The sequence below is a fragment of the Podarcis bocagei genome (assembly GCF_964188305.1).
Source record: "Podarcis bocagei genome assembly, chromosome: 6".
NCBI classification, from domain to species: Eukaryota; Metazoa; Chordata; class Lepidosauria; order Squamata; family Lacertidae; genus Podarcis; species Podarcis bocagei.
In genome coordinates, this window is record NC_138130.1 from 99,165,485 (window position 1) to 99,180,177 (window position 14,693).

Sequence of the window (14,693 nt, forward strand, 5' to 3'; positions counted from 1 at the left end):
GGTAAAGGGACCCCTGACCATTAGGTCCAGTCGTGACCGACTCTGGGGTTGCGACACTCATCTCGCTTTATTGGCCGAGGGAGCCGGCATACAGCTTCTGGGTCATGTGGCCAGCAGGACTAAGCCGCTTCTGGCGAACCAGAGCAGCGCATGGAAACACCGTTTACCTTCCCGCTGGAGCGGTACCTATTTATCTACTTGCACTTTGACGTGCTTTCGAACTGTTAGGTGGGCAGGGGCAGGGACCGGGCAACGGGAGCTCACCCCGTCGCGGGGATTCGAACTGCCAACCTTCTGATCAGCAAGTCCTAGGCTCTGTGGTTTATCCCACAGTGCCACCTGCCAGGGTTCAAATGCCAGCTCAGCCAAGAAGCTCACTGGACGACTTGTTCTCCTTGCTCCTCATTTAATCCCCAAAACAATCCTGTGAAGTGGGTTAGGCTGAGAGAGGCAGGGATGGGCGACCATCGGCCAGTCCCTGCCTCTCTCAGCCTAACCTACCTCAAAGGATTGTTTGGGGGATTAAATGAGGAGCAGGGAGAACAATGCAAGGGAGAAAAAGCTGGGAAATAAATGCAAGGAATAAAATAAATATTGCAGCTCCTGTTTCAGAACTAGCAGCGCCGGCCAAAGGAAAACTGGTGTTATCTTGAACATCAGTTGCATGTGGCGGTACAAAGACATGGGAAAGGGCTGGCTGAGAGGATTCTGCGAGCTTTAGCAATAAATGCTGGAGAATGATCTGTTGGGAAACTGTGTACGTCCAGCTACTCACACAGAGTCAGTTAAGGTTTGGCAGACAGCCAGAAAGCAATCTGAAGGAGTAAGTCTGCCTGGAGATAACAGAGGCATGGAGACTGCTCCCTGATTGGTCAAGCTCTCTCAAAGGAGTGATAATTAATGGCCTACTAACTGAAATGCGTGGTTCAGTGTTTGTGAGTTCAGAGTTCTGTGTCAGTGTAGGAGTTGTGAGTCATGTCAGAGAGAGCTAGCATAAGATCCGTGTTCTGTTCCTGTAAATAGTCCACTGTATATAATAAACACCTAACTAAAAGTTCCTGGTTCCTGCTTCTTCTATCCTGTCTGCAGCCAATTGCTTCCGTGGATTCTGTGTGTACTCTGCTAGGTCTGGCTATGGTCCTGCAACTAGTCAGAAGGTTGCGAAACTCCAAATGGGTTTTGCCGATATGATCATCTCCCCCAGCCATTATGAAAAAATTCAGTGTATTCCTGAAAGAAAACAGGATCTGCAATGATAAAAGGGCTTCTTGTAGCAGCTTTATTAACTGGAGCAGGGTTTCCCAAACTTGGGTCTGTTTTTGTTTTTTGGGTCGCACTTCCCATCATCCCTGACCACTGGTCCTGCTAGCTAGGGATGATGGGAGTCCAAAAACAGCTGGAGACTGGACTTCCGGGTTAGCGCCATCGGCGAATGGCGGAGTTCCTCCAACCAGAGGAACTGGCTCCGTGGAAACTGGGTCTTCCCGCCGCGGTGAAGGTGGGGACCCGCTAGAAATCCCAGGTGGAGTAAGCCTGGGAACGTGGGGTTTGGCAGGGCACCAGGAGCGCCCCCCTACACACCGGGAACCCCATTTTGGGGCTCTGGAGTGAAGTGGGGTGAGCGGCGCGGTGCTGCAAACTGATTGCTACTTTCACGGAGTGAAGCCGCACAGCCATTGCCGGAGAGCGCTGACTTTTTCCTGTGGACAATTGGATTTAAAATAAGTACCCATGAGTAGAAACGGAAAATTGGATCAAGAAATATCTTAATTTGGCACTGAAGCAGGAAGGTTCAAAACAGGAAGTCCGCCTTCCGCTTTTTGTACATAGACTGAAGCAAAAACCTTGTAAGCTAAAGCCTGGAAAGTCGTTAATAAAGTTTAAATTTCCTTCATTTATAATTACTGAAACCCCCTTGGAAGCAGGAGAAAAGGGGGGGGGACTTTGTTTAACACCTGCAGGAGAGGGAGTGAAGAAAGATAAGTTTCCACCGTCTCTAACCTGGGAACGGGGTGTCACAGACAGAAATTCTTGGAGAGGTTCATTGACTGTGAATGGAATACTTTGACAGATAGCTAAAGAAGAGAAATAAATTGATTCCAGTGTTGCCTTCTGCATTCTAAAGAAACAAAATATCTGAAAAATGAAAGTAATTTTCCTTTGTTGGACTTGCCTTAAAAAAAATGGATACAAATAGAAATTGTCTCCTCTAGAGGGAGCTTGCTAAATTGTTGCTGCAGTCTACTTGAGGAGTCTACAGCTGTCAGATTAAGATCGTGGGACCAGTCCTTTTTGACCTTGACTAAATATGAGCTGGGAGGAAGTTTTGGTGCTTGCTTTATGCAAGACAAGTGCCTTGCTGGAACAGATGCATGAGAAGATGGATTTGATGAATGAGAAAATGGATTTGATGACTGTTGTGGTTAATAACTGTGGACAAACAGGGAATATTGATACAGAAACTATTCAGGGACCAACTCAGGAACCTGTACTGATTGGGCAAGTGCAGAAGATAATGGAGGAGGTTGCGGTTGCACCTCAAATAATACAAATGGAGAGACCCGAGGCCCTACAGGAGCATAAGCTGCTGTCTTTGAAGATTGAAGTTGGAGTCGGCCAGGGGGAGTCTGGAGCTGAGGAGGTTCTTAACTTTGGAGAGACCTCGAAATATGTTTTTAAATATTTTTTGGACTACATTGATGACTGTGGGGAGTGGGACTCTGGGGAATGGGTTGGTTGGATGAAGGGAGATGAAGATAATTTTGGGTTGGAATCCCCCAGAGACCTACTCCCCAACGAGAAAGGAAAGAAACTAAGAAAGAGACCAACAAAAGACAAGGAAAAGAGCAAGTATAAACAAGAAGAAGAAGATCTGCAGAAGGGACATGGAAGAGACTTAAGGGCCTCGGACATTAAATTACCAGGTTGATGGACTAGATGGAATGGACAGTAAGGACTGACACGACCCGAGACCAGGAAGAAGAGACGTTGGATGAAGATTGGAAGAAAATTTATAAATATTTCCCCCCCCCTTAGGGATTTAGCCTAAAATTAATGAACATTAGGGAAAATGTTGGAATGAAACTATATGACTCTAGTAGAAAAGATATCAGGAGTTATGTATAATCGAGTATTAAGCGTTAGGCTCTAAAGTATTTTTTTGGTAAGATAAGGTTAAATAACTTAAGGTAATTTGAATAACAGATTATGGGGAAAGGATGGAAAGGATTTGTTGTGTTAATTAATAGGTTAAATTGTTAAGATAAATTATTTAGTAAAAATTGAGAAAGATGGAAAGAATTTGCTGAAATAATCAATTAAACTAGAATACAAAAAGGGAGGTGTGAGGAGGTCAATGAAACAAGCAAATGGAAGTTTGCTTCCATATTACAAGATATGTAATATGGGATTTGTGTCTTTTTTTCCTTCTTTTTTTATCTTTTTGCTGTATTGTTGCATTGGTTTTTAAGTCTTGTTTTTTATTTCTTGTTTCTTTTTTCTATGTATTGTAGTGTTGTTTTTAATTTTTTTCTTTCTTTTCTGTAATTTTGAAATTATTAATAAACATTATTTAATAAAACTAAAAACAAAAACAGCTGGAGACTGAAGTTTGGGAAATCCTGAATTAGAGAATATTTAGCGGCATTCCAAAAACAAGGATATCCTCTCTGTCTCGGTTAACCCTTTATCTTTCCTTTTATACTCCAAGAGGCTGGTATGCTTTTAAATGGATGTCAAATTGCTCACAGATACTTTTAAGTGGGCCCTTTAGTTTGTGCAAAGAATTGGATATCAAGAATGTGAAGAGGGAAGGAATGGCGGCTAACAGATTGAGGTTGAATCCTGACAAGACAGAAGTACTGTTTTTGGGGGACAGGAGGTGGGCAGGTGTGGAGGATTCCCTGGTCCTGAATGGGGTAACTGTGCCCCTGAAGGATCAGGTGCGCAGCCTGGGAGTCATTTTGGACTCACAGCTGTCCATGGAGGCACAGGTCAAATCTGTATCCAGGGCAGCTGTTTACCAGCTCCATCTGGTACGTAGGCTGAGACCCTATCTGCCTGCAGACTGTCTCGCCAGAGTGGTGCATGCTCTGGTTATCTCCCGCTTGGACTACTGCAATGCGCTCTACATGGGGCTACCTTTGAAGGTGACCCGGAAACTACAACTAATCCAGAATGCAGCAACTAGACTGGTGACTGGGAGCGGCCGCCAAGACCATATAACACCGGTCTTGAAAGACCTACATTGGCCCCCAGTACGTTTCCGAGCACAATTCAAAGTGTTGGTGCTGACCTTGAAAGCCCTAAATGGCCTCGGCCCAGTATATCTGAAGGAGCGTCTCCACCTCCATCGTTCTGCCCGGACACTGAGGTCCAGCTCCGAGGGCCTTCTGGCAGTTCCCTCACTGCGAGAGGCCAAGCTACAGGGAACCAGACAGAGGGCCTTCTCGGTAGTGGCGCCCGCCCTGTGGAACGCCCTCCCACCAGATGTCAAAGAGATAAACAACTACCTGACATTCAGAAGACATCTGAAGGCAGCCCTGTTCAGGGAAGTTTTTAATATGTGACATTTTAGTGTATTTTTCATCTTTGTTGGAAGCCGCCCAGAGTGGCTGGGGAAACCCAGCCAGATGGGCAGGGTACAAATAATAAATTATTATTATTATTATTATTATTATTATTATTATTATTATTATTATTATTTGCAGTCAGTTTGAAACTGACCCAAAATCCCCATTTTTCCTCCTCCAAGGGAGCATTTCTAAAATGCTGTAACTTGAGCTCTTCAGCCAAAACCCAGCTGTATAAACAAGTGCTCAAAGCTCTCTCCCTTATCAGTCTGTGACGGCAATGAGTGGCCTTGCCAGTTCCAGTAGAGCAGGGATGACGCGTCTGGGTCTTATCTTACATCCTGACCACAAAGACGCACAGACCTTGTCAAGTCTGACAAGAGGCCCGGGAACGGCGCCAGGAGTTGGTGACCTCCTGCCCCAAGATAAGAGTATAGGAACAGGAACAACCTTTTATGGTCAAGAGTACAGGAAGAGGAAAACCCTTTTATGGTCAAGAGTGCCAGAAAAGGAATAACTGTTTATGGTCATGGATGTCAACTTACGTGTATAAGCTGACGTGCTTGAATTCCTGGGGAAGGGGGGAGAGGGTGCCTGGAGGATATACCGTATTTTTTGCACCATAACACTCACTTTTTTCATCCTAAAAAGTAAGGGGATATGTCTGTGCGTGTTATGGAGGGAATGCCTACGGGTGGCATGACTACGGATTTTCCTCCTCTAAAAACTACAGTGGTGCCTCGCAAGACGAAAAGAATCCGTTCTGTGATTCTCTTCGTCTAGCGGTTTTTTCGTCTTGCGAAGCAAGCCCATTGAAGGATTAGCATATTAGCGCTATTAGCGCTATTAGCGGCTTATCTGCTGATCGGATCAGCTGATAAGCGGCTTAGCGGCTTAGAAAAAGGGGGGGAGGAAAAAAACCAGCAGGAACTCGCAAGACATTGTCGTCTTGCGAAGCAAGCCCATAGGAAATTCGTTTTGCGAAGCACCTCCAAAACGGAAAACTCTTTAGTCTAGTGAGTTTTCCGTCTTGCGAGGCATTCGTCTTGTGGGGCACCACTGTACGTGCGTGTTATGGTCGGGTGCGTGTTATAGAGCGAAAGATACGGTATATACTGCATGAAATTGCTCATTTCTTTGGACTTGCTGTGAACTGACCACGCAAGTGCATTCTGCTATCCAGAGAAGAGGATAAACTCTTTCTCTGAATCAACCTCGGTCTCATTTGACTTCCTCCCTCCCGCCCGGGAGCAACGCAGGCCCCACCAGTCGGTAAAGTCTAATAAGGCTACAAATGTACAAATATACAAGTAGCCCAAAGGACCGCCCAATCCAGCATTCTGTTCTCAGCCGGATGACCCAATGGGAAGCGCAAAAGCAAGACCCCCAAATGCAGCAGCACTCCTGCCCAATTGTAGTTCCCAGCAACTTGGCATTCAGAAGTGTTCTGCCCATGTTCATATTCCGCACCCGACAACCCACCCTACCCCTCCGCAATAGGAATTTATTACCATGGCTACATCAGCCTGGAAGATCTGTTTGATGAACTTGTTCCTCGAGGAGTGGACCAGCTGGATGATGTCTCCATGAAGTGTGTCCCTGTTTTTCTCCAGAAATCCTGTAGTGGAGAAGACAACAGCATGAGCCCAGAATTATTTACACTGCTGTAAGGTTTTTTTTGGAGGGGGTGGGTAGGTCAGTCAGCCAGCATGATGCTCTGAGTCCCTTGCAGTTCTTGGGATCATGTCTCTGTGCAGGGTAGAAAGTATGAGGAGCAAGAGTGTCAAACCAGCTCCTATGTCCTGGCAATGGTTGTGGCTGACTAGTTAAGCGCCATGATTAGCATAATCATGCCGCAGAACAGGGGCCGGTAAACTACGGCCTGTGGGCCAGATGTGGTGCTTGCTCCAAGCTCAGACTGCATGGCTCTAACAAGCCCCTCTTCCTATAATTTAGGAACTTTCCACACTGTAACTAAGCCAAGTTTTACTGTCTGTGCAACAGTTTCCGACTGGTGTACATAAAAGCACATGAATCTGACTTTTGGAGAGTTTGTAAGTAAACCATTTTTAACTTACCGAATATGTGATCTTTTTCTACACTGGGGGGAGAGGGAAACTTTGGAAGGAACTCACAAGGGCATATTTTAAAGGTCTAACAGCCTATATTTCCATGCTTTACTTTGCTGCATATTTTGTGATTTTTAAATATCTGCTGGCATTCTCTCACCAAAAAGCACTTGCCCCAAACTTGGATCTTGGCATCCAGGGAATTCACCTTTATATGTGTATTTTCCCCCCTTTGCCACCAACACCTGCAAGATCTGTTTAGCCGTTAATGCCACGAGCCCTCCATCTTGTGCTCAGGTTGCATATAGGTGTAAATAAAACCACATATCCTAAAAAAAACACCACACTCTCCACTGACTTTCATTCCAAAGAAGCTGAATCCAGAGTAAACACTTGGAACCCCTGGATTCTTTTCCAGCACAGAGATTGGGGGAGCGTATTACAATATATTCAAGTCTGAAGCCCATTTTCATCTCATGATGGGCACAGGGCAAGTTTTCGACTGCTTCCTGATGGGAACTCAGTATCACAAACAGGCCATTCAGATACTGCACACATGCAGCTGCTGACTCCTGCTCTGGAAGGTAGGACTCGAATCCATGGCTTCAAGTTGCAGGAGATTCCGACTAGACATGCAGAAAAGCTTTTTGGCAGTAAGAGCTGTTTGACAGTGGAAAAGTCTCCCTCAGAAGGTTGTGGACCCTTGGAGGTTTTTAAGCAGAGGTTGGATGGCCATGTATCATGGATACTTTAGTTGAGATTCCTGCATTGCAAGGGGTTGGACTAGATGACTCTTGGGCCCCTTCCAACTCTAAGACTCTACGATTCTATGACTTTGACGTACCTTTCGTCTCATAGTACACGACTCCAGCGAAGTGGTTGATGCCAAACTGGGTGTCGTAGTTGTTTTTGGGAGGGATGTAGTTGGTGTTGAGCTTATGCTGGGAGTTCAGCTTGTGCAGCATGGTCGTGTCTGTTCCCTATATCAATTAGAACACAATACCCAACTTTAAAAGGTTTGCTGCAGTGGTCCAAAAATGATCAGCTTGATCTGCCAACCTTTTTCTCCCTCCTTGCATCGTATACTACCTGGATGACTTTCTTTCAAGGGGGAAATGATAAGTGTCTGCATACGCCATTTTTTGTGCGCAAGCTCGTGGCATGGACTGGTTGGACACAGAGGAAGGGTGGGAAGAATCAGCTGGGGAACCCCCAAGAAGGCTCAGAGCTATGGGGAGTTGGTGGCGGGACAATGATGAGTGGTTAGAGGGAGAAGACTGGGAGGAGGAGGTGTTGGAAGTTGAATGGACAACAGGGCTTAGTGAGCAGGTAGAGCCCGTGGCAGAGAGCAGTCCAGAAGCAGAGGCAGAAGTGGAGGGAGGTCAAGAAGCAGAGATGGGTCTGGTTGGTGAAGAGTCACAGGTGTCTCTCCCTCTTGTTACAACAAACTACCCTTCCCTCTGGTCTTCTAGGACCAGGAGAGGTATGAAGTGAAAGGAGCAAAGGCAGTCAAACAGCCACAGTCCCCAATTGCTTGTGGGAGGAGGGAACCCTGGAGAGGAGGTAAAGGTAAAGGACTCCTGGAAGGTTAAGTCCAGTCAAAGGTGACTCTAGGGTTGCAGCGCTCATCTTAAGTCCAGTCAAAGGTGACTCTAGGGTTGCAGCGCTCATCTTGCTTTCAGGCTGAGGGAGCCATCATTTGTCCACAGACAGCTTTCCGGGTCATGTGGCCAGCAGGACTAAACACCATTTACCTTCCTGCCAGAGCGGTACCTATTTATCTACTTGCACTGGTGTGCTTTCGAACTGCTAGGTTGGCAGGAGCTGGGACAGAGCAACGGGAGCTCACCCTGTCGTGGGGATTCGAACCACCGACCTTCCGATCGGCAAGCCCAAGAGGCTCAGTGGTTTAGACCACAGCGCCACCTGCTTCCCTGGAGAGGAGGAGACATTGGCGACTGTGGGAAGGGTTCCGTTTAGATCTCATAAAACAGCTGCACTGGTTGCCATTTTGTTCCCAGGCCCAATTCAAGGTGCTCGCTTTGGTGTTAAGGTCCCAGATGATTCTGGCCTCAAATATCTGGAAGACCGACTACCGGGTTGACGCGATCTGGAAATGGCGGATTCCCTCCGAGCTGCGGAGGGAATCGGCTCTACCGAGGACGGGTCTTTGCCGCGCCGGCGACACGGGGACCCTTAAAAACCGCAGGCGCGGATGCCTGCGGACTGAAGACTCGGCGGGTGCCTTAAGCGCCCCCCTGATCCACGAAGAGCCTTTTTAAAGGCTGCGGAGAGGATACGGGGGTGGCGTGGCACTGAGAGTCGATCGCTACCTCGGTGGAGCGAAGCCGCGAGCCATGACCAGAGAGCGCTGACTTCCTTCCTTGAAAATTTGGACTGAAAGAATCACCCGTGAGTAAGACGGATTGGGACTTTAAAAAATTTACCCTGAATTGGAGACGACCGGGGGGTGTGCTAAAAGGAAGTCCGCACCTCCCCCCTTGCAGACGATCTACGCAACGACATAAGAGCTAAGCTGGTGAGCCTACCCTTGGTGGGGTGAGTTAAAAAGGACATTAACTTTCAAGATTTGGCTAAAGGAAATTTTGGGCTGGAGAGTGGAGTTTTGGAAACCTTTTTGTTTTAAACAACCCCCCCTCCCGGGCTCGGGAAAGTCCTGCCTTTGTGCCTGTGTAAGAGCTGCGGAGTTTGACAGCTGTCAAAGCTGTCAAACGGGCGGTTTAAAGTGGAAAAATCGCTATCTAAGATCCCTCTGGACTAAGACGAGTTATAATTGAGCCAAAATTGTTGGAAACAAAGTAATAATAATTGGTTAAAGGACTGTTGGAGAAAAGACTAATAAGTAACCAGATTCCCTCTAGGGGGAATTCTGTGTAACTACAATGGATACAATGGCTGTGGAAGGAAAGTTACTAGTGGAAATCGAAAGGATGTTTCAACTGGTGGGAACCTTACAAGAGCAGAGCTTGGCCATGAATAAACAACTTGTGACTATGACCTTGGGAACAGGCAACTCTGCCTGTATTGAGGACCTGAATGAGAAAGAATCCACAGCTGAATGGGAAACAATATCTACAGAGGTGGAAGAGACTAAACAACAAGAAAAAGAAGAAGTAACCTTGGGAAGTAACAACCAAAAGCTGACATCTGTGGAACACAAGCAAGGAGATGCTGGGAACTTATCTACCACAAGTCTGCGAAAGACACAGAAGAAGGAGGAGGTCCCGGGACAATATGGAATACAGGAACTTAAAATAAAGAAATATGACTGGGGCCTCAGTTTGGACTTTGATTCTGAAGATACAGGCTTTGTGGAAACTTTTCAGCAGTTACTTTCAAATCTCCTTGTGGGAAGAGAATACACTTTGATGGTGAAAGAACTCTTTCCAGACTCGATGACTGACATAAAGGACTACCAACAAGACAGGCGGAGAGGGACTGAAATAGACTTGAAAGCCTCGGACGTGAGGAACCCAGGCTGAGAATCTCGAACTTGGATTTTTATTGGGAAGGGACAAAAACCGGGGATGGGAGGGAGGGAAGAGGAGATTCTTAAAAACTCTTAAGACTTTTAGGTTTGGTTAATATGACTCTTAATTAAGACAAAATGAAAATCGATGGAAGAGAACTTAAGTCCAACTTAGGAAAATCAATTTTTATTATAAAAGAGGTAATAAGATGAATAAGATGGTTAAGAGGAGAAACACCAACTTGCTGATATAATCTTGGGAACTGGGATGCACGAGGGGGGGTGGGGGGAAGTCAGGGAACAAGGTTATGAAATGGGGATTTGCTGATTTTATACATGGTTTTGTTTTGTGTTTTTTCTTTGTGTGTGTTTTGTTTTTATAAAAGCAGAAAACCAAATAAAAATTTTTTTTTAAAAAAAATCAAATATCTGGAAGACCTCCTTCCTTACAGATCCTCTTGAGTGGTGAAATCAGCAGAGGGAGTTATTGCAATCAGATCCTTCTTGCAGGCTTCTGAGTGCAGCAACTGCTGATTTCAGCACTGGTGAGAGGGTCTCTTGGGAAGAAGGAGGTCTTCCCTCGATCCAGGACACAAGTTCTAAATCCTGACCTTGGGGAATTTGCTCTCCTCGTCAATGAGCGAGATGATGTTCATTGGTTTGATGGCGATCATGTCGAGGGCATCCTGGTTGTCGGTGAACTCGATGTGCTGCCAGTTAATGTTCTCCAGGTTGTATTCCTCCTGCTCCAGCTTGAAGACGTGGCGGACGAAGAATTGCTGGAGGTTCTCGTTTGCAAAGTTGATACAGAGCTGCTCAAAACTGGGGGGGGGGGGGATATCAAGCATCAACAGTGAGGGAAATACAGAAACAGAATTTATTTATTTTTTTAAAAAAACAGGAATAATTTGGTAACAGATGCAAGAATACACACACACACACACACACACACACACACACACACACATATATATACATATATGCAGGTTTTGGTGTCTTCGGGTGTCTTCCCGTGTAAGAGTTGGGGTGTCTAGGCGACGTTTCGACGAGGTCTCACTCGTCATCTTCAGGCTGGTGCTTTTGGCTTCTTGTTACTAGAACAGAGCAGGATCTCAGTGTTTGAGTTCCTATAAATACTGTTGAGGGGGTGTGGTGATATTCTGAGTACCACTTAGGAGGGTCATTAGGTGTGGATTAGTTGCTAAAGCTTTCGTGTCTTGACCTCTTGAGCTTGTGAAGGCACACTAACCTGGGAACTTCCTCTCTGCCCAGAACGTTGGAGGCTATACACCACACCCCCTCAACAGTATTTATAGGAACTCAAACACTGAGATCCTGCTCTGTTCTAGTAACAAGAAGCCAAAAGCACCAGCCTGAAGATGACGAGTGAGACCTCGTCGAAACGTCGCCTAGACACCCCAACTCTTACACGGGAAGACACCCGAAGACACCAAAACCTGCATTCCTGTACCCGTGAAAATCTACGAAAGCATATACATATATATATATACACACACAGTGGTACCTCGGGTTAAGTACTTAATTAGTTCTGGAGGTCCGTTCTTAACCTGAAACTGTTCTTAACCTGAAGCACCACTTTAGCTAATGGGGCCTCCTCCTGCTGCCGCGCCGCCGGAGCACGATTTCTGTTCTCATCCCGAAGCAAAGTTCTTAACCTGAAGCACTATTTCTGGGTTAGCGGAGTCTGTAACCTGAAGCGTCTGTAACCCGAGGTACCACTGTATATATAGGTAAAGGGACCCCTGATCATTAGGTCCAGTCGCGGCCGACTCTGGGGTTGCGGTGCTCATCTCGCTTTATTGGCCGAGGGAGCTGGTGTACAGCTTCCGGGTCATGTGGCCAGCAAGACTAAGCCACTTCTGGCAAACCAGAGCAACACACAGAAACACCGTTTACATTCCCGCCAGAGCGGTACCTATTTATCTACTTGCACTTTGACGTGCTTTTGAACTGCTAGATTGGCAGGAGCTGGGACCGAGCAACAGGAGCTCACCCTGTCGCGGGGATTCGAACCGCCGACCTTCTGATCGGCAAGTCCTAGGCTCTGTGGTTTAACCCACAGCGCCACCCGCATATATATATATATATATATATATATATATATATATATATATATATATGTAGGTTTTGGTGTCTTCGGGTGTCTTCCCGTGTAAGAGTTGGGGTGTCTAGGCGACGTTTCGACGAGGTCTCACTCGTCATCTTCAGGCTGGTGCTTTCGGCTTCTTGTTACTAGAACAGAGCAGGATCTCAGTGTTTGAGTTCCTATAAATACTGTTGAGGGGGTGTGGTGTATAGCCTCCAACGTTCTGGGCAGAGAGGAAGTTCCTAGGTTAATGTGCCTTTTCTTCTTTTGTTCATTAATTACTTGAGGGATATCTTGAGTGATTACTTGAGTGATATTCTGAGTACCACTTAGGAGGGTCATTAGGTGTGGATTAGTTGCTAAAGCTTTCTTGTCTTGACCTCTTGACCTTGTGAAGAGTTTTTCTGAGAAGATGGCTGTACTGCACCTAGTTGTGCTCTGGCTTGGCTTCGTGTATAGGGGCGAGCTGTGGTTTTGTGCCCTGTGCCAGCCAGATCTGTGTAGGGATTGCAGGGGGGTGCAGCATCCGGAGGTGCCACTATGGTTTGGCTACTGGATGGTGTCTGTAATTTATCTGTGGAGAGGGTCTGGGTTTGGGTCTGGTGTGGTTGATTGGAGATGGCGTTCTGTGTGCCTCTGGTTCTGGTGTCGGTTTTTGTGGGGAGGGCTAATTTCCAGATGTCTGGCAGGCGGGACGTGTCGTCACGCTTGTTCATGTTGTGAGGGTGTTTCTCTATCTCGATGGCTTCCATGATTATTCTCTTGTGGTGATGTTCCATGTTAAAGAGCAATTTGGAATCTGCAAAATTAATTTCGTGTCCTGTTTCTTTCATGTGTTGGTAAAGAGAGGAAGTTTTTTCTTCTTTTTTGACGGCATTCTTGTGTTCTGCGATACGTGCATTGATTCGTCTGTTTGTTTGTCCAATGTACGTGGCTGGGCAGACTTTGCAGGGTATTTCATAGACCCCTTGGTTTTCTAACTGGATTTTATCTTTTGGGTTTCTGAGGATATTGGCTATTTTTTGGTTGGTGCAAAAGGCTGTTTTGATATTGTGTTTATGGAGGATTTTGCTAATTTTATCTGTAGTGCCCTTGATATAAGGAAGGAGGGCCATGCCATTGTTTTCTTCTGTGTCTTGGTTTTTGGGGGGTGTTTCTTTTTGGATTAGCTTCGTAACCCTGTTTTGCTGGTATCCGTTGGCGATTAACACATTTGAGAGATTCTGTAACTCAGTTGTCAAGTGGTCTTTGTCAGCCAGGCGTTTGGTTCTGGAGATGAGAGTCTTGGCTACGGAGTTTATTTGTGCAGGGTGGTGGTGTGATTGTGTGATTGGAAGAAAAAACTTCCTCTCTTTACCAACACATGAAAGAAACAGGACACGAAATTAATTTTGCAGATTCCAAATTGCTCTTTAACATGGAACATCACCACAAGAGAATAATCATGGAAGCCATCGAGATAGAGAAACACCCTCACAACATGAACAAGCGTGACGACACGTCCCGCCTGCCAGACATCTGGAAATTAGCCCTCCCCACAAAAACCGACACCAGAACCAGAGGCACACAGAACGCCATCTCCAATCAACCACACCAGACCCAAACCCAGACCCTCTCCACAGATAAATTACAGACACCATCCAGTAGCCAAACCATAGTGGCACCTCCGGATGCTGCACCCCCCTGCAATCCCTACACAGATCTGGCTGGCACAGGGCACAAAACCACAGCTCGCCCCTATACACGAAGCCAAGCCAGAGCACAACTAAGTGCAGTACAGCCATCTTCTCAGAAAAACTCTTCACAAGGTCAAGAGGTCAAGACACGAAAGCTTTAGCAACTAATCCACACCTAATGACCCTCCTAAGTGGTACTCAGAATATCACTCAAGTAATCACTCAAGATATCCCTCAAGTAATTAATGAACAAAAGAAGAAAAGGCACATTAACCTAGGAACTTCCTCTCTGCCCAGAACGTTGGAGGCTATACACCACACCCCCTCAACAGTATTTATAGGAACTCAAACACTGAGATCCTGCTCTGTTCTAGTAACAAGAAGCCGAAAGCACCAGCCTGAAGATGACGAGTGAGACCTCGTCGAAACGTCGCCTAGACACCCCAACTCTTACACGGGAAGACACCCGAAGACACCAAAACCTACATTCCTGTACCCGTGAAAATCTACGAAAGCATATATATATATATATATATATATATATATATATATATATATATATATATGCGCTAAGAATTACTGCCCAACATGATGATTTGAAGGACCCCCTTCTCGCAGATATACCCATGTACTTAATGCAAACATGTGAAGCCCTCTTCTGGGTGCCCTTACCAGGTCTACCAGAAGTAGGGCCTTTTCAGTGTTGACACTCCTTATGCACTCCGCCTTACCATTAGGCAGAGTATGAGTCCTATATTGAACATCCCTCTTTAAACATGA

The 14,693-nt window shown here is 46.1% G+C and overlaps 1 protein-coding gene across 1 annotated transcript in view; it reads right to left on the bottom strand.

Annotated features, from left to right (window-relative positions):
* Positions 1-14,693, bottom strand: part of MYO7A (myosin VIIA) — a 181,337-nt gene that overhangs the window by 79,733 nt on the left and 86,911 nt on the right. The window contains exons 13-15 of the mRNA XM_081197518.1: positions 10,742-10,952; positions 7,485-7,620; positions 6,083-6,189 (exon numbers count right to left, since the gene is read on the bottom strand). Coding sequence (XP_081053644.1) covers positions 6,083-6,189; positions 7,485-7,620; positions 10,742-10,952 — 454 coding nt within the window. The remainder of the gene's footprint in view (positions 1-6,082; positions 6,190-7,484; positions 7,621-10,741; positions 10,953-14,693) is intronic.